At 40.3% G+C, this 23,898-nt stretch overlaps 3 protein-coding genes across 4 annotated transcripts; 1 reads left to right on the top strand and 2 right to left on the bottom strand.

Moving 5' to 3' along the window:
- Positions 1–353: 353 nt before the first annotated feature.
- On the top strand, positions 354–7,611 carry LOC311048620 (interleukin-18 receptor accessory protein-like). 2 transcript variants are annotated; one of them, XM_084061884.1, is made up of 12 exons: positions 354–559; positions 969–1,197; positions 1,595–1,775; positions 1,896–2,094; positions 2,760–2,825; positions 3,169–3,307; positions 3,554–3,717; positions 3,979–4,113; positions 4,717–4,827; positions 4,941–5,069; positions 5,497–5,612; positions 6,127–7,611. In XM_084061884.1, exons 1-12 carry the CDS (start codon positions 472–474, stop codon positions 6,358–6,360), a joined length of 1,791 nt encoding a protein of 596 aa, XP_083918010.1. In that variant the 5' UTR covers positions 354–471; the 3' UTR covers positions 6,361–7,611. The 2 variants fall into 2 exon arrangements, with proteins under 2 accessions (XP_083918010.1, XP_083918009.1); XM_084061883.1 differs by having other exon boundaries at positions 966–1,197.
- A 142-nt stretch (positions 7,612–7,753) lies between these two features.
- Positions 7,754–13,105, bottom strand: pcnp (PEST proteolytic signal containing nuclear protein). Its single transcript, XM_084061920.1, has 5 exons — positions 13,027–13,105; positions 10,938–11,323; positions 10,416–10,490; positions 9,097–9,152; positions 7,754–8,865 (listed from the first exon to the last, which is right to left on the bottom strand). The coding sequence occupies exons 1-5, from the start codon at positions 13,070–13,072 to the stop codon at positions 8,754–8,756; spliced, it is 675 nt and encodes a 224-aa protein (XP_083918046.1). The 5' UTR covers positions 13,073–13,105; the 3' UTR covers positions 7,754–8,753.
- A 4,113-nt stretch (positions 13,106–17,218) lies between these two features.
- Positions 17,219–23,842, bottom strand: LOC311042895 (cholesterol 7-desaturase nvd; the record flags this gene model as incomplete). The annotated part of the gene is made up of 8 exons (XM_084053977.1): positions 17,219–17,380; positions 18,006–18,182; positions 18,692–18,811; positions 19,004–19,120; positions 19,488–19,666; positions 20,247–20,435; positions 22,186–22,709; positions 23,808–23,842. 8 exons carry the CDS (start codon positions 23,840–23,842, stop codon positions 17,219–17,221), a joined length of 1,503 nt encoding a protein of 500 aa, XP_083910103.1.
- Positions 23,843–23,898: the final 56 nt, after the last annotated feature.

The following is a 23,898-nucleotide window of genomic DNA, read 5'->3' as shown; positions in this document are numbered from 1 at the left end:
CAGAGCAAGACAAGAAAGAGGGAAGAAGAGGGAAGACACAAGCAAACACATGTTTATGCATTGACATGGCATATGACCCCACTTTCCAGAGTTTGACTTTTGCTAAATAAATACATAAAAATTCAATGAAGAAATTTAAACACTTGTCCCCAAGTGACAATTTCCACTATACACGAGACCTCTAACACTTTTTCATGTGTCTGTTGCACATGCAGGATGTGGGTGAAGTTTATGTAACCAAGTCTCTGACACCATTCTAACGTAACAGGAAAAGCAAGCCAAGAGGGGTGTCTTGTAAAAAGATAAGTTCCATGTGAGGTGTGAACCATGTCTCAACATGTTTCATCGCTTACTGTAGAACATATAGTAAAAGAGGACCAACATAAGCTGTGTGGAAAGGAACCAAGCTGAATGGCACAGATCTTAACAAGCCAGCAGTAATGAGCAACTATTAAAGTAAAGGGACAAGGGATGCAAACTGGATGCTCTCTGATTCTTGCAATCATTTCCATTTTTTGGGAGGGATGTTGTCTGGAAACACACCACAGGGAAAAGATGGGTATGTAGAGATCAGTGCACATAGCTCATATAGCATAAAAAATACATTGTATTCAATTAGCTGATCCATGTACTTTTGTGTGTGTGTGTGTGTGTGTGTGTGTGTGTGTGTGTGTGTGTGTGTGTGTGTGTGTGTGTGTGTGTGTGTGTGTGTGTGTGTGTGTGTGTGTGTGAGAGTGTGTGTGTGTGTGTGTGTGTGTGTGTGTGTGTGTGTGTGTGTGTGTGTGTGTGTGTGTGTGTGTGTGTGTGTGTGTGTGTGTGTGTGTGTGTGTGTGTGTGTGTGTGTGTGTGTGAGAGAGAGAGAGAGAGAGAGAGAGAGAGAGAGAGAAGCAAGACAAGAGATCAGCAGCTGTCTAAACTGTCTAATCTTTGTCTAAACTGTTGTCTGCCTTTCAAACCATCTACAGTAGATGTGCTCCACTACAGAGTTGTAGAGGGTGATTCCTTTAAGATGCCTTGCTCTAAGGAACAGCATAGTAAGGAGGTGGCGTGGACCAGGTATGGAGGAGGACATGAATGTGCACGTCCGTCCAGTACGAGACAAGAGGAACATGGAAGTGGTGTTATCAGTAGAGACAACATCCTTACGTTCCCAGCAGTCAAGTTAACACATTCTGGAAATTACACGTGCCTCAGAAAGTAAGTCATCATCATCCCTTTTAATCCCATTTTATTTACATAGTACATCTACACTGTGAGCATTACCACTATTTATGGTGTCATTTTACTTCCTGTTTTCTTTTCATTAGCCAATATCTTGAAAATATGTAATTTGTTATGTAGATGTTTTCCAATTAACATAGCAAAGTTCAAAAAAGGGGTATTCTTTTCCACTGAATGCATGTCAGAATCCATAACCCCAAAGGAACAGGTGTAACCCTTAACATAAGCATGAAAACTAAACAGTCTGAAACCAACCAATGCAATGCAGTCAAAGTTTTGTGTCACAACTCCAGGAAAACAATTACATGATAGAATGTGTGTGTATATCTGCATGCTCTAGCATGCAGTAAGGTTTGTTATCACTCCTCTACAGTGGTAGTGGGAGGCTGCGCCTTCATCTACATGTACTGGATAAGGCCAGTCTCAGGTGCATCAATAAGTCAAAGGAGAGCCCTGTGGAAATCATTCTCGGCAAGGATGGGCGAATTCCTTGTCCCATTTTCAACTGCAGCGATCAGGATTCCAACACTGATGTCATCTGGTACAACTACAAGGTGTCTTACCCCTTCTGCAACACATGCATGAATAACATTATCTGATTCAGTGGTCAGTGGAAACATACAGATTATATCACTGATACAAGTCACAACCCTAACCTGTTTGCATTTCTGCAGGCCGAGCCCTACAGTCATATATCTACATCGTCACTGAAGAGGGACTTCATTCCTTCAAATAGTGACTCGTGTCACAAAGGAACTTTGTGTCCCTTGAAGGTCTATAAAGAGGACACTGGTGTATACTTTTGTGACAGACACACATATGAGCAAGGGATCAATTGGACCAACAGGAGGGCAGTGAATGTCACAGTCATACGTAAGGATGTGTTATGCTTTTGTATTACGCAATTGTGCCCCTGTAAAAAGATAAATAGATAATTAGAGTCTGCTTCTAGCTTACTCCTCATCCTCCCCTTCGCAATCAGTTTAGCAGCAACTACGAGCTAGCCTTCCTCACCAGCTTGTTCAGTTAGTGTCCCTTGAGTTGATTTTAGCACACTGAGTCTCCTCAGGAAATACAGCTGGCTCTGTCCATTCCTGTTAGACCAGTGGTTCCCAAACTTTTCATTTCGAGACCCAAAAGATACATTTGGTGTCTCCCCGGAACCCAAACTTATTATGAATTAACCACTTGAGCCCTATTTAAAACATAGTGAAAATAGCCTATCTACAAGCTCACAACACATTGCGATGCGACGCAAATAAAATGTCTGTAATTCTTTTGGAAAAATACGTTTTAATGTTTTAATAATTAACTTTGGTGACGCCAAAAAAAGGTCCTGACCCATTTTTTGGGAACCACTGCTGTAGAGGGCCTCAGCATTGTTGGTCTAGTCCAGCTTGTTGCTCATGTGTTTGCCTGGTGCCAGTGGTGGAAGAAAAAATAGCTGATCTACAAGCTCACTATATAGTTTTCCCTTGAGAGGATATCCTTCAGTGTTGTATATAAATATAATTTATCTTTATGTATTACTTCATCAGCACCGGATACCAAAGACAATCCAATATGTATTCTTCCCCAAAACAACACAGAGGAGGTGGAACTAGGTAAGAGTATCTGAAAGCACAATAATCGAACCAAGACATTAATGATATCATCATACTTTAAAAGCACTTAATGATATGCTAATATTCTTGGTCTCCCTGGTTTCAAATAACCTGTAGGCCTATACACACTTTATACAATTTATACAGGACTATACTTACTTATTATACTTAAGGACTTACTCTGAGAGTGGCCAAATGGACCCGTAATGTGTACACTCAGAGTTATGAGGTTCCTAAAAAGGTGTGAGATCCACTAGGGTAACAATTACACTTATAGGTGTGATGTCATGGGACAGACCAGAGCTAAAGTTTATGTAACCAAGTCTATTGTTTTGTTTTTAAGGTCAACCTTACATTCTGAACTGTAAGGTACACTTTGGCTTTGAAAGAAACATCTCCCCATGGGTCCAGTGGTATGGACGTAACCAAGACGGAGGGTGGTCCAAGGACTGCATGGTTCTAAATCAAACAGAGAGTCCACAGTGAGTTGATAGGGCATGTGTACTGGATGGAGGCCAATTTGTTTCACATTCAGTGTTGCAGAGTAGTTTAAACGAGGAGATGAAGCACTTTAGTAATAATAATTTTCTGCATAATGTAATTTGCATCCGTAATCAGATTCAAAGCGTGTCTACGGAAAGTGTGCCATCTTATTGTTTATTTCATTTATAGCAAGATAAGGTTGAAAATGGGTGAATGCTCCTTTAACGTAACATACTTTTATTTAGACAGGAAAGAGGGCGCATCGCAGAGTTGTTGAGAGTTGTGGTCACACAGAATGTTACAATAGAGGAGGTGACCCAGCAACACATGAACTGCTACTACACCTGTCTTGCCAGAAATAAAGTAGGAAACTGCAGTGCTACTATCAAGCTCAAGAGGAAAACCAGAGGTATCATTTTTGCTCTCCATGAATCCAGACTGATAATCTCCCCTTGTATTTACTACTACTATTACTGTTCCCACGCTTCCATAGGAATTCATTAATTGTCAAACATCAACATCACCTGTTGGAAGGGGTTACAGTATGACCAACATTTCAGATATTTTGTAGCACAAATTATTGATGTTGCAAAATGAGGAAAACGGGCTTGAAGTGATCAATTTCAATTCCTTCACAGTATATAATGAATGACACATAACTGTGTTTCAGTAAGCCCTGTAGTGGTTGTGTTTGCCATTGTGCCTTTGTTGCTGGTTGCTGGTCTGGGAATCACTGTGCACATCAAATGGGTAGAGCTGTCTCTGCTCTACAGAACCTATGTCCTGCATATAGGCAACGGGGAAGGTGAGAATTTCACACACACACACACACACACACACACACAGATAAAGATATAGCAATTAGATACTATGCTGCACTTCTTCAAATACCTTTAATCAGATATCTGACATAGCTATAATGATGATGATTTGGTATCCATCTCTTGTAAGGAAGTTATGATATTTATTTTACCTCAGCCCCCCTTAGTCTTAACAGGATGTGGTTTAGTTTCTAGGTTAACTGCCACAAATCCTTTCCTGTTCGAGGAATGTAGCTGTATGTATACTACAGAGAATAAATTGCAACGCAAACCATTAACTGAGTTCTGGAGCACAGTGATGCAGTTAAGTCCTATTTGTGCAAGTAAAATGTAGGCTACATGTCCCTGTGTAGTTAGTAAGTGCAGTAGCCATCTGCAATCATTTCAGTTTTTGATACTTTATTCCCCCCCCTAGAAAGCATTAATCTCTGGACAATCCCAAACCATTATGTATTATGATTATCCGATTATTTAAAGTACATAAACAAAAAAATGGGATGCCCTTTCTTTGATGTCAAATATCCTATGCTCAAAATAGAAAAAATGTGTTTAATTTGGATGCTTTCCCTTTCAATTGAACTTGGTAGATGAGAAAGAGTTTGATGCATTTGTATCATTTGTGTGGAGCCGTGCCTCAGAGGAAATTGGAGGACGTTTGTCCATGCCTTCATCATCTAGACCTGGTTTTGAAGATCAAAGTAGGTTTCCCCATGAAAACATAATTTCTCCATTCTAGAATATTTTGTCTATATTATATCATTGCATATGACAATGCAATAATAGCAACGTTTTGTGAATACGTTTTTGATAGCAACCCAATTTGGATTATTTACCATTGAGGATGATCAGAGGCCACTGGAGGTACTACTACCCGCAACCTTGGAGGACCAGTGGGGCTTCCGCCTCTATCTGCTGGATAGAGACCCCATACCTGGAGAAGGTCAGAGTGGGAGAGAGATGGGGGATGAGGGGTTTATATGTCTAGCCCTACGGTTCTCAAAGTGGGGTCCCCCAGGGGTTCTTCCAGGGGGTCAAAATTGGTTAAAACAACATCAAATTCAGTTTAACCCTACATATGTCATTTACAAAAAATAATGATACTAATTTGACAAATTTGGAATTTTACTGAAACATTTTCACAAAAACTCTTGTATGGGGGTCCACAAAATACTTTCTGATGCGGGCCTGCGGTCAAAAACATTGGTCCTTGACATGAAGAAGCTTTTTTGCGTTATCCTTTTGATTATGGTGGGTCAGATATGTTATTGTGACAGGTCTATTTCATGATCAATAAAGATATCAATCAATCAATCTGAGAGAACCACTGATCTAGCCAACTTCTTATACCATGTGTTTGTGTGTTTCAGCATACACCCATGATGTGGTCCATGGATTAAAGATAAGCAGAATGCTGATCTGTCTCCTGTCTGTTGACTACCTATCCGACATGAATGCTGTGTTTGTGCTGGAGTCAGGCATACAGGTGGAATAGGCCTTTTAAACCCCTTCATTGCACGATCAAACAGTAAACCACCACATCAGTGGCTACTATTTATTGAAATGTGAAATTTGTAGTTAAAGTAGTTCACCCAAATAATTACTTCTCTTTCAATTACACATCCCATGAAGCCTTGAATTCATGGAGATTTGTTTATTGTCGTCGCATTACTGAGCCAATAATTTGATGACCGGCGGAGTCTCAGGTCAGTAGTAGACTCAAAGAGTCTCCTGACCGATGACCTGGTCATCAAAATATTGTCTCAGGAATGCGACAAAAACAAAAATAAGGCTAAATAAAAAATTTAAGGCTTCATGAAATTGATAGAAAATAGGTAATTTTTTTTTTGAGCATTTGTAATTTCATACGTATTATCCATCTTTATTCACTTGGTAATGTAAACTATTTGTGTAACTTCTAAATTGTCTTAAGCAACTAAATATCTATTTGTCAAATGTGTTTTCAATAACAGCCGTGAAACATTATTCTACACTTTTAGGCGTTTCTACAAGACTGCAACTTCAGGCTCCTATTGATTTGGACCGAAGAAAGGCAAGCCTCCCTAGGCCAGCTGGACCCACCATTGCCCCCACTAGTACGGAGGGCCTTGAGGGTGCTTCCAGCTCTGGACTGGGCCTCAGCCGTGTCAGAAAGAGAAATCAGAAACTTCTGGACAACACTGAGGAACAATATGCCAGCGAAGAGAGTAGCGTGCGTCAATCATACAGAATGACCAGGCTTTTATGGGTCATCAGCAACCTTCTTTCAGATTTTTAGATTGTTATGGTATGGCACTATAGCATTGAGATGTCATCCACATACAGAATAAATTACATACACATACCATACTGCATGTTGTGACCCCACTACCTACTATGTGACATCAACACATGGGATGAGTCAAAAAGGTGGGCAGGACAACAATGGGTTTGAACACACAATAATGCAAACACATTCATTTTCAGCATGGTGAGCCCTAGTTATTCCTGTTCCCTTTGTAAGGTCACCTTCTGCTGTTTTACTCCTATTGTTTGAGTTGTCACTACCAAGTTGTTTATTTGTGATAAAAAATAAAATAAAACACCCGACTCCAATTCCACCTTCAAATGAACTGCTTATTTTAGAGGTTCACATACTTTTGCCACTCACTAATGGAAGTTAACACACTTTCTCCCACCACTCTATGTAATACTGGATAATATTCGGTAATTACAGTATTTGTGTCATTTGTCTTCGTACTTTTTTTCTCAAGGATCACAAGAGTTCATATACACACACACACACACACACACACACACACACACTTTTACGGAGGTAGAACTGATGCACACAGCACCTAACACTTTATATCCTGCATTAATGTATTTTATTACTTAACTGGTTTTATTATGTAATTCAATTTTTTGCTGTTTTTTCAATTAGGCAAAACCCAATAAGTTTGCGCTTTTATACTTGGAATCCTGAATTTTATTACTGTTTAAAGAATGCTTCAGAAGAAAATGTTCAGGCACAGGATAAGTCAGTGAGGTACTCTATTCACAGAGCATCACAATTTGTTCCAGTCACAAGCAAAGGGTGGTAAGGTGTGGTAGCTAAATGTTAAGTCTTTCTGGTTTAGGGGCAGTGGAAAATAACCTTTTCTAAACACATATGACTATTATATGAAAATACATGTGGGTAGTAAATGCCACAACACAAAATCCATTAAATGACTGGAAATACCAGAATGCTGGTAACAAAATGATATGGGTACTGTACTGTTCTCCACAGGAGTTATTAATAGTTGATACAAAGTCATGTATCAGTCTTTTGATTTTGAAGATTAACAGCACAAACATATTCCTAAAATTGCTGGATTCAACTGGAATACGGGAATTATGTTTTGTAGGAAAGACCAGAGAAAAAAGTTAAGGTTAATATATGTGAACAAAACAGCCAATGTGGTGGCACAGTTGGTGAAAGAAAACTAGTTGGGGATGAATATATATACTGAGGGAAAAAAAGATAAAAGTACTTTGCACATTCTATGTCTAAGCTAAGTCTACTGCATATGTTGCTGTACACGTATGTACTAACACACCGACCAAATCTAGGATTTAAAAATAAAACAAGATTGTGACAGTTCATTCTATGTACATTTTTACACCAATAGCAGACAAACTAAAAAACATGAAATCCACCTTACAAGTTTCCACAAAACAAACATGTCATAGTTGGGGTCTCCAAGAAGCATGATTGCCAAATTAGTCAGTAAACACTATCTGGTGCCATTAAAGATTTTTGGATAAACTTAATGTTTCCTGACTAATCCCTTTGCAACCCACATATCGCATTCCACAGACGAGGCTTTCTAGCACGTCCTGCCACATAGTACCTGGTGGTAGTGGTTAAGAGTTGTACACCTCGCAGGGGTTGACACTAAGGTCTCAGAGGCACTTGCCCGTCTGGCAAGAACAGGTCATGTTCTACTTGCTCAAAGGTCATGCCCACTTGCCCGAAAAGCATATCGTCCATTATAACATTAAGAGGTATAATTTCAACTACCATTCAGTAGCCACTGCACGCAGAGTTTGTGTGTGTGCGTGTGTGTGTGTGGGGGAGAGCGCTGTGGCCACGTTCAAGTGTTTATAGACAGATATATGTGTTGCGTTAATAGCGAACTGAAGACAATTGCTTACCCCCTCAAATTTGCCCGTTCGTGTTCGGCCAACTTGAAAGTAAACTACACTTTCCTGGACGTTTTATTTACTTGCCACAGGCAGTCGGGCAACCGTTGGTGTCAACCCCTGCTCAGTACAGACACCAAAAAACACGCACAAAAACTACAATCCGCACGCTTTATGTCCTCTTACGACGAAGAGAGTAAATTACAACGATGGCCGAACCACAGCAAAGATGATGGCTGATCTAGTGTTCAACCTATGTGCCACTGCAGATGTGCTAGTTATGCTGTATTAACATACTGTACATTACAGATTGGTTAACGTTTTATTCATTAATTTATGTCCCGGATTGTAGCTTTAAGGGTTTCAGCCTCAATGGATCTATCTGACATGGGCTATCCTACCAAAACCAAAAACAAAAAAAAAAAGAAAATACCCCCAAGGTCACACAAAATGGTATTGTTTAGGGCTTTTCTGTCTGGGCCTTCAGCTTCCTCTCCCAAAGCTTTTGGTGATCAGAGAAACCTTGCTTGCCCTTATTGAAGGAGTTGGGTCCTGCAGATGTTGGTGTCTCTCTGAAAAGTATAGAGTTAATACATTTAGACTTGATTAAGACCAACTTCTACTAATTAAAAACAAAAAACAAAAAACAGTACACGTCAGAGGAAAATAATATACATGTAAAAGACAATACGTATTATTACTTATTCAAACAGTCTTTTCTTCATTGGAGTAAATATAACCATATCAAAGATTTTTTTAATAATCTGTATTTGAAGAGAGTCAAAGGAAAGTCACGTGTGTACCTGCCAATGTTCTTCATTCTCATCTTGGCCTCTGCAGGCATCTCCTCAGGTTCACTCTGTAGAAGAGAAAAACCTTAGACCAGTGGTTCTCAACCTTTTCAGGCCGCGACACCCCAAATAATCATATTTGAACTGGGGACCCACACCCTGACAAGAACTTGGAATGTAGTTGAGGTTGAGTTACATTTAGTTTGACTCAGTTCCACAGATTAATATTGTGAAAATAGCAGATCTACAAGCTTGCTGTGAGCTTGTAGATCGGCTATTTCCACAAACGTTGCCTCTTTCTAATATTATTTGACAATTTGGCCAATGTTTGACCAGTTTTATAGTATAGTTTGTTGATTACTTTTGATGCAGTAAATATTTTTTTTAGGTATTCAAAATATCTGTTAAGTCCTCAAATTGTCACTTCACTGTCATCTGGTGACCTCTTGGGGGTCCAGACCCACAGGTTGAGAAACCCTGCCTTAGATCACTGGTTTTCAACCTGTGGGCTGGGGCCCACTAGTGGGCCGTGAGGATATTGCATGTGGGATTAGCGAAACACTAAGAGTCAAATGATAACCTTGAAAAATGTGTTTTCATGGTTACGCCAATAAATAAGAACAAGGCGACTCGCTCGCCTAACGGCTCACTCAGGGTTGCCTCTTGTTGCTCAAGTCTGCCAGAAACGGCGCGCCTCCGACGTTGTAACAATGTTTTGGTCAACTACTAACCAACTTAATATTAGGGGCTGTTAGTCTGTTTTCACCAAACAGGCCGCGACAAAAACGTTGCCTAAAACTAACCTTAATCCTACTAAAATAATTATTGTATGAAAAATAAATAGTGCGATGAGAAGGATTCGATCCCGAGGGGCAGGGATTGAAAGGCTGATGCTTAACGTTCACGCCACAGTGCCATCTGGTATTACAAGGGTTTGGGGAGTTATTTAAAGCGGTCCGCCCATGCGAGAGGCAGTTCCGCGTGCGTCACAGAATGGGCCGTCACCAAGTTACTACTCAACTCTGTGGCAAAAGCTGGTGCGCGGCCTGGACAATGGAGATATATGCAGGCATGCAAACAGCCCCGAGGTGAAAAAGGTGACAACATGTTGTTTTCTTTCGGGTCAGGTGTCACACAATTGCCCTATTTGGGTTCAAAAAGGTGACTGTAGCTGAAAAGTGACACTTTTGCATGTCTGTATATGGGGAATCCCCGGGGCCAAGGAATATTTGAACGAATGGTAGATTTGTGGTTGTTTCCCATGCAGAAGACCTGAGTTTGAATCCAGATGGCAACACATTTGTGTTTAGCATCATTGTACATGTGCTTACATCATCATCCTCATTGAAGACAGAGGCCATCCCTGGCTTCTTAGCAGGAACAACTGGTACAGGTTCTTTGGGCTTCTAGGAAAGGTTAGAGAAGAAATATTTAACAAAACAATGTTCCAGTATCACAGCCTTTCACCGTCTTGTCTCAAGTGTTTCTCATCAAGAGAGTCTCCTTTGCCTATTATTACAATATTTGGAAATGTTATAATTCACTCTCAGGGTTAGGCTAAAATTTAGCCGCTAAATGTTTTCCCCTACAGTTAGAGTAATCAAACATACAAATGGACTCAATGTGTGGTTTATAAAAATGTCAAGTGATGACCTGTACAACTTGCCTACCAATTGTATCATTTAGTTGGAGGATTCTAAACTGGGTTAGGATGATTTCCATACCTTTCCTAGTTTTTGTTTCCAGTTCTCCAGACTGAAAATAGTTCTGTTTGGTATTAAGCAGTCTGTATGTTTCAGTGTCACAGCAAACTAAGACTCCTTGCCCCCATATTTCATTACTCATAGACTCACGGTTGCTCCAAGTTTGATGGAGATTGGGTTGCTCTTCTTTCCCATTTGACCACTCAACCCAAAGCCAATCTTGGATACTTTGCGAGGCGCCGGTGGAGAGTTTGAGGAGTCGGAGTCATCCTCAACGTCTTCAGATGCGAGATGTTGAGCTGAGCGACCCCCGGTTGCTCCAAGTTTGATGGAGATAGGGTTGCTCTTCTTTCCCATCTGAAAGCCAATCTTGGATACTTTGCGAGGCGCTGGTGGAGAGTTTGAGGAGTCGGAATCATCCTCAACGTCTTCAGATGCGAGATGTTGAGCTGAGCGTTTGCCCGCTGTCCCTGCTCCTTCCTCAGAGCTAGAAGAGACAGGCTTAGTTTTCACTCTGCCTTCCTCCTCCTGCGGCCCTGCTTGAGGCAAGACACTTAGCAAGGTGAGCAACAGTTGCTTGATCAATCAAATGAGCTACTACCATCAATAACCTGAAGGAATGACAAACTGAGCTCGCTCTAGAATGAATTGTTCAGCTGTATTTCCCATGCGAAAGTTTATAACCTACCCAGTAATCCCTATACTTACATCGTACGACGACTAACTCAAATAACTGATCTACAAGCTCAAGGCGCATCAAGAGCGTGTAGATTATTTATTTTATTTTTTACAATAAATGATGACATGCTCAAAATAGTGACGCCAGGGTTAATAGCTGAAACATTTAGTCTAGACTAGAGTAGATTGGATGACTCCTGGGTCAGATATGGAGTCCCCACACACACACACATTTTCTACTCGGTATAGTGTTTATTAGTGATGATATTGTATTTTGGTGTTATGTTTTACTTTTATGCTATGTTGATGAATTGCACCAATATAGGACCTCAATGGAAACAAGTGGACTTTTTTTTTACTCTATACTGTACTCGTGCTGTTTGCATTTCTGTCCAATGAAGTATGCAATCAACTGAGCTGGCCCCTGTCAAAGTCTTAACCTACCCCCCCCCCCCCCCCCCCCGCCCCCCAAAACTGTCTATTGTAGACATTTCTTGTTTTTCATACCAGTAACCTGTAAAGCTGATTGTATGACGTTCTGCATAGTAGTGTATATTTGTATGTCTTCTTAAATGTCATCATGATTTGAGTGCACAGGGATCTAATTTTAAATAAGCCAAGTGCTTTTATGAGCGATCCAGTTTAGAGGACCTTGTATTGTGAATTGTACTTCCATGTACTTTTACCATGTCTTTCTAAATAAAGTATTCAATCAATCAATCAAAAGAGCTAGCAAGCTAGCATAACGCTAGCTACTGTGGCTAGCCAAGTTGGCAAACTGTGTTACACTGCCACTGGCTCATCATGTCTTCTTTGGTATATTATCTCTAAATATTGATTTGATGTATCCAACGTTAACACTCTGCAGATGCAGCCAGTCTACGACCTACCACTTCTTTTTCTTTTCAATTCACTTACTGCTAACCTTAGCGTGCATATTGCAGTGTTGCCAAATTTTGTGAGGGAAATAAGCAGACCAGGTCTATGAAAACAAGCCCAAAAGAAGCATAAGACTTAAAACCTATATGCATTGGCTATTTGAAAATAGCCGATCTACAAGCTTACAACGCGTCGCGTTGTAAGCTTGTAGATCTGCCATTTTCAACACCAAATCTTGAAGAAATTTGAAAAATGTGGAATATTCTTTGAAATGATTCAACAGAAATCTTGCACGGGGGTCCCTGGCACTAATTATATTTAGATGAGGGTCTATGGACAAATACATATTAATTTGTGGGTCCTTGACATGAAAATGTTTAAGGACCACTGGTTTAAACAACATTGGGAAACAAGCCCAAATAAGCAACTACACTTTAGAAACAAGCCCCAAAAAACAATGTTTACAAGCAACTTTACAGCAAGACAAGCCCAAAATCGCTTATGATAAGCGGACATGGCAACACTGACTGTTAGCTGGCGATGTGGCTAGCAGCCACTAGCTTGATGTTATCTTAACATGAATGGTGATCGTTTCATCTGCTTAACATCATTTGTAGGCGACCGTTGTAGCAACTCAAGCTTATAGAATAATGGTATCTGCACTATTTAAGACAAATATCACCTCCATCATCGGTGAACCTCTTGCTGTTGTGCCTGCGATCCGCCATTATTATTACAAAAATAATAGTCTCTTTCACAGTGTTGCCAGGTTTCCCAAGAGAAACCAGCAACCAGGTCCATGAAGACAAGCCCAAAACAACCGAGCCCTTCGCCCTTTAAACATTGTTGGCTATTTCAAAATAGCCAATCTACAAGCTCACAACGCGTGTTGTGATATTGTATATCTGCTATTTTCACGCAAAGAATTATAATAATCTTGAAGAAAATTTGAAAAATGTGGAATGTTTTTGAAATATTTTTAACAACACAAATCTTGTATGGCATAGAATATTTTCAGATGGTCCACAGACAAATACATATTAATTTGGGGGTCCTTGACTTGAAAATGTTTGAGAAACACTGCAACAATGGAATTAGGAAAACAAAGCCCAAATAAGCAACTACACTTTAGAAACAAGCCCCCCAAAAAAAACGCAACCCGCCGAAACTACCAATATTCACAAGCAACTTCACCAGCAAAACAAGCCCAAAGTCACTTAGAATAAGCGGACGTGGCAACACTACTCCTTCGTTGTCTTCTTTGGTTACGCGGGTCACCAGCTTGTGAGGTTCATACCGCCACCTACTGCACCGGAGTGTGTATCGTCATAACGGTGTCCTCCTGAAGAATAATAATGTTCAACGATCTGATTAATTATAGACGGATTTCCGCGCGACGTCATCACAGAGCAGAATGCGCAATCTGCGCATGCTCGGGGGAAACGAATTGTTGCGCCGTTCACTCTGTTGTTATGTTCGGGAGTTAGATAGCCATAATTCTGCTAGGCATAATAGGCATAATGCTGCTATTATATACAAACAGATCCAACTTCCGACAAATCATTTTTATTGAGTAAACAAGGTATTACAAACTGCATAATTTAATCTACTTTCATTAAACCCGGTGAAGATCATTTATTTTATGAATGGACATTTGACCAGAGCTGCTGCGGGTAATGGCGCCCTCTATAGGCTTCCCCCTCCTCTGCGCGGTCATATCCTCTCATGTTTACTAACAGGAAACCTGTCTATTAGTACAAGGTAGAAGGTAGCCTACTCATAATGTGAAAATTACTCACATTCTTTTTTTTTGTGTAAATGATTTTTTTTTTAATGCGACGTGTTGTGAGCTTGTTGATCTGCAATTTCTTTTGTACTCATAGAATAGGGTTAATTGGTTAAACTGGTTGTGACACTAAAACAAATTTAGCTGGGGAGTGGGGACCCCCTGGAACCCCTCCAAGGACCACTGGGGGTCCACGGACAACACTTTGACAACCACTGTTTTAGCGATTATAGAAAAGGGCAAAAACATTATACCAGAGTTTATTTATTTTGTAGATTTGCAAACAGTAGATTTGTATATCATACAATTACAAAAATAATATTTGACATTCAGAAGACGCATAAGAGCATGTAATATCTGGTAGTGAATTGGCGTATTGTGCTTTCTAAATAGCTTATTTACCTAACAAATTATGCCGTGGTAAATTGATAGTTGATCCCATATGGGATGCAAAAAACTAAAACAATAATCACAGAAATGAAGTCCCTTAAAAATAGATATTCAATATCAATTCCCTCTTAAATAGTCAGCAGGCACAGTTTATTATAAAGCCTTACAGCATTGCAATCTTCATTGCCAGTGAAGCAAACAAGTCTTTGTAGTCTTATGGCATCACTTCACTGTCTTACAAATTCTCAAGTAAAATCGTGCTGTTACAAATATGTCTTCATGAAGAGTAATGCCCTGATAATGCAGTTTCACATAACATATAATTTCCAAAATAGTGTTGATTCATGTCAACACTGGACATGAATGATAAGATCATTCCTCTCGATAAAACATTCCAAGGTATATAGGCACAGTTTTTAATTACCCCAGTTGCAGCCAAAAAAAAACGAAAAAACATTTGCATACTCCTCTGATTAGTAAACATATATGCTCTCAAAAACATTTGAGTAAATGCATAAATTGACTTTAAAGTCAAATGAGGTTTGCTCAGGTGTAATCGCTAATCTAAAAAAGCTTATAATCTAAGATCTAATATGATTGTCATGGGAAGAATAAATGAGATGCTATAGATATGATATAGCATATAAATCATGTACATCTTCAATAAGTACATTAATCTCTGTTTCATACAAGTTTGATGAGACAAATTAAAAGATGTGACAAGTCCACATTAAAATGGGTGACAAAGGGGGCACCCCAGATGCTCACTGAGTAAGAGTGTTACCTTATATACGTCTATATAGTCCTTTATGCAGTTGAGCCCAGTTCGAATCTGACCCTAAGCACTTTACAGCGTACCAGGAGAAGGACAAAGAAATCAATGTTGCAATATATCGTTGTGCTCCCGTTCGCGATAAATAACCGATACACTGCCGGTAAATATCGATATTATATTATACATCACAACGTGCATGTGCTCTATGGATTGAATAGATTTTCCATTAATTATTAGATTACTCCAATGTTGATATAACTGGGTGGTGGAGATATACATTTGAATCAAGGATTTTCTATTTCACTATTGTGTGCACGTCTTGCACATTAATACGGCTGGGCTGAACCTATAAAAGCCACCCCTGACCTGCACACCCCCTGCCTGCCACTGCGCTCATAGTTAAACAAAAATGCAACTTTGACTCCTCCAGTCATTGACCTTTCAAAGCATAGCCAATAGCTAGAGAGTGGGGGGAATGAGGTTGTACCAATTGAACATGTGGGACTACAATAATAATAATAATAATAATAATAATAATAATAATAAAAGAAATGTACACGGCAAAACATAACATTTAAATTGGGGCCAATATACCAGATAAAGCCCTGCATTGGGGTTGGGATCCTGTGGGACCCAACACAAATCTTGTATGAGTGGGCGGTTTGTAGTTTGCTGTGGGCGGGAGGGAGCGGTCAAAAAATGTGCTTTGGGTCCCAGTTTTTAACGCTAACCAGAAGGATGGAGACAGCAAATTAAGTTGAAAAGAAGACAAAAGCACGTCATTACAATACAAACCAAAGTAAGGAGGCATGTCTGACATTTGGACACATGTCTCAGTTGTTATTGTTACTGACAAAAACGGAAACAAATTGAGTTCTTCCCAGTCAAATTAAGCTCTACTTCAAAGATGAAGCTCCAAGTCAAAGAAATAGTATATTTGTTGACATAGTAGTTTAACAGATTAATGTGTCAATGTGTCTGTCAGTGGTGCTGAAATGGTCAAATCTCGCATGCCTCATTCTTTCTCATTGCTTCGGTGCAGGACGCAGGAGCAACACACAATGGCGGTAATGGTCAGAAATCTTAAAGCTCTTTTGTCCGATTAAAATATAACTTTGTGCAAAATCAATAGTGTACCGAGTGCCGAAACTCACATGAGTAAAAATGTTTCAGTCTATTTGTTATAGACCATTAGGCTTCTGATTGTAACCATATACGAATAGCGCCATCCGGACACTCGTTCCATCATAGAACGGTAATGCATACAGTAGGTGCACAGCATAGGCTCTCTGAAAGGTTGTTGGATGCTTAGACACTGCAAGCATACAGCTCCTGTACACACCTAAAAAAGCATGAAATGCTAATTAAATATATAGATCGATCCTGTTTCCTCTTTAGTCCTAAAATCAATTATAGCCTAAGAACGATCATTTTGAATGAGTTTGTGTTTTTTTTAAAGGTGGTGTAAGTGAGGTTTATTGATCAAAAGTCAAAGCTCAGTCCAACACAACATTAAAATACCAGTATGTTGCCATCTAACATTTTACATAAAAAGGAAGAGCAGGGGGTTTGTTGACCAAGGAGAGAAATATCCGAGTGTAGCGGACAGCAACCTTTTTAGATGCTTGCTCAACCCTACGTTTTGCGCCATAACCTTTAAAAACTGAATGAAATGATTCTCGTTGATGCTCATGCTCAAAATGAATATAAAACATTTCCTGATAAGTGTGTTGGATCTTTAAAGGTTTCCTTATCAAATGCCTGAATATAAACCTGATTTATTACCAACGTTTTTATAATCAAGACCTGAGACGCAAAAATCAGGTCCTTGCTCTCAATGCTCTGAGATGTTTAACTGACATTGATCTGACCTCTCAGCCTCAGTGTTGACCTTTCCTCCACTTCATTTGTAATTGAGGGAGATCAAAAGTCCAGAGTGTCCCGCTGGAAGTGCAGCCGCGGGCTGTTCTCACTGTAGAACTGACTGTACCAGCGCCTGTGCTTCAGGATGGCCGAATCCTCCTTTACCAGGAGAGGCTTAGAGATGAACTTCTTATTGTTCCAGACCATTACATCTCGCTCAAACTGGACAGAGGCGGAAAAGTTAGAAATAGTATGAGCACACTAGTAATATTTAATATATGGTAATTTATATATAATTGACAGTTTTACTCTTTTGAGTCAGAGCCCAAATCTCCGCCATGAGGCATTCTCTAATAATAATACTGATCTAATAATAATACTGATACACTCTGATGAAGTAATGTAAAATTGCATGTGTTTCTAGCTCTCTCGCTCTGTTTATATTTGTCAGTACTTAAAATATAAAATAACAAGTGTGAACCCATAGTCATATTACATAGGCTATTGTATCGCTAGATTGAAATATTTGGCATAAATATCGATGTAATTTTATCCATATTATGCAGCCCTAGTGCGCGCATGTGCAGCCCAACCCGGTACTTAGCATCTAGACTAGGGTTTTTCTTGAGGGAAACCCTGCATAGTGATCAGCCTTTAAAGACTCTACTATGGGTTAGGGTTAGGGTTAAATAAATCAAGCCTTTTTAAATGTCTTCTTTTTTTTTTGAAACATAGTGCATTCCATTGTAACACATTGATTATACCAACTAATCTTTCACCAAAATGTTAGAACTTGCTGATTACCAAGTTACAATGAAGAAGGAAAAGCGGGTATGTGTCACTGTACCTGGACACACTCTGCTCTGAGGATGAGTTTGGGCACCAGAGGAGGGATATTAGACTGGAAGAAGATGGTGTGCGACACCATTTGCAGTAGTGGCTCCACTGGGGTCACACAGTGCATGATCACCCCTCGACCCAAGAAACTATGGTCAAACAACAGAAAGACCACACCTGGGCCAACCTATAATGTATACAATTATACAATTTGAAGAGTTAATTTATGGAAGAGCTACTGTATTTGATACAGTAGGTATTGTATACTGTCCATTATATGTGTTCTCTTCTGGGGGCGTGACTCATGCCAGCAATTTTTGCAATTGAAACCATATCATTTTTGTCATACAACACAGATATGCATCAAAGCATGAATTATGGGATGTAAACACTACACTCCAAAAGTGACTGCACTTGATTGCTGAATTGTCAGAACTAGGGGTTCCACAGCCAGATAACCCAAGATCGAAGGAGCATTTTTATTCTCTGATTTGTAATTAAATGTAAGCATTTTAAAATGCATACAATTCATATACAGTAGGTGTATCATGGCGTATCATTAAAAGATGTTTAATAAATATTCTACATTGGAATTCATTATTCAGCACTTTATTGTTTTATCTGTCTCGTCTGTGTTTTTGGTTCTTGAGCATTATGCTGTATGTAATGAATGTGAAAGACTGGTATTTACTGTACCTGTCTAGCCACTACATCAACATCCAGCAGAGGCAGGTGCCGTCCAAACATAGTAACAGTATGCTTCAGCAGCATCTGCGAACAATGCCCATTGGGTGGTGATTCTGGCTGCCATTGAACCTGGAAAACACACGCACACGCACACGCGCGCACACACGCACACACACACACACACACACACACACACACACACACACACACACACACACACACACACACACACACACACACACACATACACACACACACTTTTCAGTGCAACAGCATTGGTGGTTCTTGAGTTAATACATAACATCCCAAGAGAAGGCTTACTTTCCAGTGATGTCGCCAGATCTTGCTGCTGGTGTAGCGTAGATCCACTCCACTGAAAATACCTGGTGCATGCAAGTGAGTCAGATGGGCCACATCTGCTGCATTCTCAGGAATTTCCTAATGGGGAGGGATATGTGGTAAAAGTCACTGTCTATTGTTTAGTACCATTCATAGCTCAAGCATAAATATTGTCCTTTTTTTCAAATCATGTGCTTCGGATGGTGGCTTTGCTCATGTAGGATTGTGTTCCTGTCCTTTGTTATTTTTGAATATATAATTTCATGATGGAAACAGTCATACACTAAGTAATTGTATTTTTTATCACATGCGCACGCACGCACGCACGCACGCACGCACGCACGCACGCACGCACGCACGCACGCACGCACACACGCACGCACACACAACACACACACACACACACACACACACACACACACACACACACACACACACACACACAATAAGCATGTATACACAATACCTCAATGTGGGCATTGATGTAGTGTTCAATTCTTCCCCGGTAGACCCATTCTCCTCGTGTGATCTGTTCCTGTTCTGGAGTGGTCCATGATGGCTCCTGTCCATCACAGTGGAACCAAACCAGAATCAGTCCATTCACCTCACAGCTGTGCCAGCGCTGGACCTTGGCAAACTCTGGCACTGAATGACAAAGGCAATAACTTCAGCCACCAAGTACAGGAATTGTCCTGGTGACACAGATGAGTTGCATGAGATACATACTGGCAACCATAGAGTTACACAGTCAGTCAGTGCTTACTGCACAGTGAGCAAGCATTGTATAAGACTTGTGAAAAAATATTATGAAGCGTATATACGTACATATAAATGATATCGCCATGCGACATGTCATACAATTAAGTATAAATCTGGCGTCAGCGTGATGGACCTTGCTGGAAAAGGAGCTTGACGTGTCAAACATGGAGGAAACTCATCCACCGAACATGGTTGCTTTTTTGTGACGCGCAGTCGCGCACCTGCTGTGCTAAAAGCCAACTCTCAGTCTTCACTCAGGAAGTCACAGTGGGACTACCATTTTGTTCACATTCACAAAGGAAGTTCCTCATTGACACTATTCAGCTTTTCATCAAATTAACGTGTTGAACAGTTCACCTACACACCGAACTAATGTACTGTACCATAGCACCAAGCAATTGCAATATTAGCTATAATAATTCAGGTGGGTATGAGATCAGTGCAAAGAATCACCTTCATTTCATACCTTTCTCTGCATAAGGGATCTTCACACACTTTCCATCCTCGCCTCGAAACTGCCAACCGTGGAATGGGCACTCTAAACAGCTCCCCACCACTCTTCCCCCCACAGCCAGATTGGCACCCAAGTGAGGGCAGTAGGCATCCACCACATAGGCCTTCCCATCCTCACCACGGAACACTGCAACTTGCTCACCTGGTTGGAGAAATAACTCATGTAAAGCTGCAATCTGTAACATTTGAATTTGAGGGTCAAATTGTTTACTGCTGAGCCAAGACAGAATGCCTGCTTGTGTAGGGTGGATATTACACTTTGAGCTTCAAGTAATACCTCTTGTTGACCTACCCTGCATGATCTAAATTTTGCAATAGAAATCTGAATTCCCTTCCAAAGTTTAAGACTGAGCACATATCTTTTATTTAATCCGTTAACATGATCAACTTTTTTGATGGTGATTCAAAACAATAGCGTTGAAACGTTGGGTCATGTTTAATGCTTAAATATTTAAAAGATCATTGTGCTCTAGTGTCTTTCTCCAGGTTACCGTTAGTCCTTTTAAGTTAGCCAGAGAGTCTTTAGTGATTTGTTTGTTGATTACTGGGATTTATAAGGTTGATTTTTTTCCATGTCCTTGCCATCATTCAGTGATTAAGGCCTGTAATATAGAATAGACATTCAAATAAAATATGACTCAAATCCCGGGCACCGCAAACTCAGCGTATGAGTAGCAAGTCATGCGGTAAGTACTGGGAGCTGATGTTAGGTGTTGCGCTCCACCTCAGCAATCCATCTCCCAGGGGTCTAGCGCATTGCGAAACGGGGATAGTTTCCAACGCTCTGGCTGATACCGACAATATGCCTCTACTTTGCTAACTTTCTTACTTTTTGCCCAAATCCCTAGCTAGCTTTAACGACATTAAAGATGCTTACTTATCTTGTATACTACAGAGGTCTACCTACATTATTTCTGCACTGTACACACAAATTATTTGCAAATAACCGCATGATATCCATCATGCGGTTATTCTAATAAAATCAATTTCAAGGAACTCACAATCATTGAGAGCAGATTTCCTGGAATTAATTTCCCCATATAAAGTTCACATGTTCAAGCTCATTTTCAAGTTATATAAATGTCATGGCTATAATTATTGGGCATTAGGCTAAAATAGTCACCACTTTGTCACCATGACATTCGCCTCTCACACACTTTCCAATGCTTTGTTTAAAGATTAGTTGACAGAACAATAACATTAGATGACAGAACAATGGTGATTCTGCATTTGCCGATGAAACGTTTCCAAGCAACCCAACTGTGGTTGTGGACACCTTTGCAACATGATGTTCTTATCAAGTTCTAGAACGTAACAAGGTGGTTAAGTTCAAAGGTGACAACATTGTCCTGACAACTTTGCCTTATAGAACAATACAACAAAAACACAGCCAAATGAACAACTTTCAACCTGTCATCCCTATTTTGGACATGTCATTAAAGTCAACAATGTAAAACTATATAATGATAACAATAATAATAATAATAAATTAAAAAAAGAGAAAAAAGCTGATTTACAAGCTCACAGTATAGACCAGCTATTTTCGCTATTTGTCATATATTAGTACATTGGTTAAGTGGTTAAAGTTCAAGAGTGGCCAGCAGTGATGGGGCTCAGTGGTTGCTGGTATTGGGCCATTTGAAAGTAGATCTGCTATTTTCAACAACAAGAAATTACGTTTTACACATTTGAAAACGTAACTACTTTAAGTACATTTTGATACCAATACTTTTGCACTTTTACTCAAGTAAATGTTTCCGGACTTTGACTTGTAAGTAACAGAGTATTTCTACATTGCAGTAGCCTATTGATACTTTTACTTTTAGTAAAAAGATGTAGTAAATTTTCCACCACTGCTCGTGAAAACCTTTTTGATGCCACTCAACTCATACCTAGAACAGACACATTTTTTACAGCCCCACGGTCGAGCATGTGTGAGTCCATCACTCGGTACCAGCCGTTCGGGTAGACGGGCGGCAGGTCGCCGGTTTTCCGCCTACGGCGCGCCTCGTTCGCAGCCTGGGCGCGGGACGATCGACCGTCCTCGGCAACATACCCCACATCATCCGGCCCTTTCAGCAGCTCCAGAGGACTGAACAGCAGGCTGTACAGCCAGCCGGCGACCAGGAGAGACACGCCGCCGATGATGCAGACCGCAGCCCGCAGCGGAGCCCCGATCAGCCCCGTTTTCCTCCAGATCATCTGGTACCCATTGCTGATGATGGGGTCCAGTGGGTCCCCCACCTGCAAGATGATGAGTATTGCACCCACCATACATATCCCAATGATGACAGCGAGATTCTTCCCACTACTACTACACATGTTGGGGTCCATGTCCATCCATCTGTTCACGGGGTGCTGTGCTGTGCTGTGCTGTGCTGGCTGATGCTTTCCAGGTTGGGTGCCACTGTTGGTCCTGAATGACAGGGGCCAGTGTTGCCAGATGTTGTGAGAGAAACAAGCAACCTGTCCTGGTCTATGAAAACAAGCTCAAAATATAAGTGACTAGGCCACATGAGCACTTATATGCATCGGATATTTGAAAATAGCAGATCTACAAGCTCACAACGAACCGTGATGCGAGGCATTGTGAGCTTGTAGATCTGCTATTATTGGAAAAAAAAAGTGAAACATATTTTGAAACATTTTAGCACAAATCTGACAAATTGCTTTCAGAGGGGGGGGGGGGGGGGGGGGGGGGGGGGTCCGCGGACAAATACATATTCATTTGGGGGGCCTTGACATGAAAATGTTTGCGAACCACTGGTTTAAGCAACATTAGGAAAAAATACCGAATAAGCAAATCGACACTTTAGAAACAAGACCAAAAAAACTCAAGCTACTAACAAGCAACTTTACATAGGAACAAGCCTTATAGTAAGGGGACATGGCAACACTGACCGGCGTGATAGCCGGCGAAGCGGTAGTGGACTTCAAAGTAAAACCCAAGGAATAAGAGTCCACATTTGCCTTATACTTAACTCTATATTTGGTCTTTTATATTGCATACTGTAGGCTACTGTTAATAACACATGATAGTAATACGTACAATACATAATTAGTAAATCAAGTGTTTATTTTTCAAAGCAGAATCATCCATTTCTGGCAGAACTGTACATATTTGCTCATTTGATGCATAGATATTATATGATTTTATTTGATGCAGCAGAATGTGTGCGCCATGTCAATTTACAACCCTTTCCCGCTAGATGTCGCCTGTGGGTAGAGTTCATCGTAAGCACAAGGCAAAGCCAAAGCACTTCCAAAATTGGAGTTGAGGCCGGGTCATCATCGTGCATGGTGGTCCCATAGAGTTAAAGGGTGTTTGTCCTCCTGTCCCTGGGCATCAGGGACAGGAGGACAAACACCCTTTAACTCATTGATCTTCACATGCCTGCATGTGAAGATCAATGGAGTTGGTCACTTTATAATGATTTTATAATGATTAACTTTATAATATGCTTGTCCTTAGCATTGAAGCAGTTATCTTTGCTGGATGAACAATAGTTCTTACCTTAGCGTGTTTTCAAACATGCCCAGTTCAAACATGCCCAGTTTGGTTACTGAGCTCTCTTTTTGCAAATGTTTAATACTTTCACTATTTA

The sequence above is a fragment of the Gymnoscopelus microlampas genome, assembly GCF_963454915.1.
Source record: "Gymnoscopelus microlampas genome assembly, chromosome: 1".
In the NCBI taxonomy this organism is placed as follows: domain Eukaryota; kingdom Metazoa; phylum Chordata; class Actinopteri; order Myctophiformes; family Myctophidae; genus Gymnoscopelus; species Gymnoscopelus microlampas.
This window is presented reverse-complemented; position numbering and strand designations above follow the sequence as displayed.

Excerpts from the sequence above, each read along its gene's own strand:
- pcnp (XM_084061920.1), bottom strand. The coding sequence starts at position 13,072 with ATGGCGGATCGCAGGCACAACAGCAAGAGGTTCACCGATGATGGAG. Across the intron at positions 9,153-10,415 it reads TCTTCAATGAGGATGATGAT|AGTGAACCTGAGGAGATGCC; the intron begins GTAAGCACATGT and ends TCTCTTCTACAG. Across the intron at positions 8,866-9,096 it reads AGAATGAAGAACATTGGCAG|AGAGACACCAACATCTGCAG; the intron begins GTACACACGTGA and ends TATACTTTTCAG.
- LOC311048620 (XM_084061883.1), top strand. The coding sequence starts at position 472 with ATGCAAACTGGATGCTCTCTGATTCTTGCAATCATTTCCATTTTTTGG. Across the intron at positions 3,308-3,553 it reads AATCAAACAGAGAGTCCACA|ACAGGAAAGAGGGCGCATCG; the intron begins GTGAGTTGATAG and ends ACTTTTATTTAG. Across the intron at positions 4,828-4,940 it reads ACCTGGTTTTGAAGATCAAA|CAACCCAATTTGGATTATTT; the intron begins GTAGGTTTCCCC and ends CGTTTTTGATAG.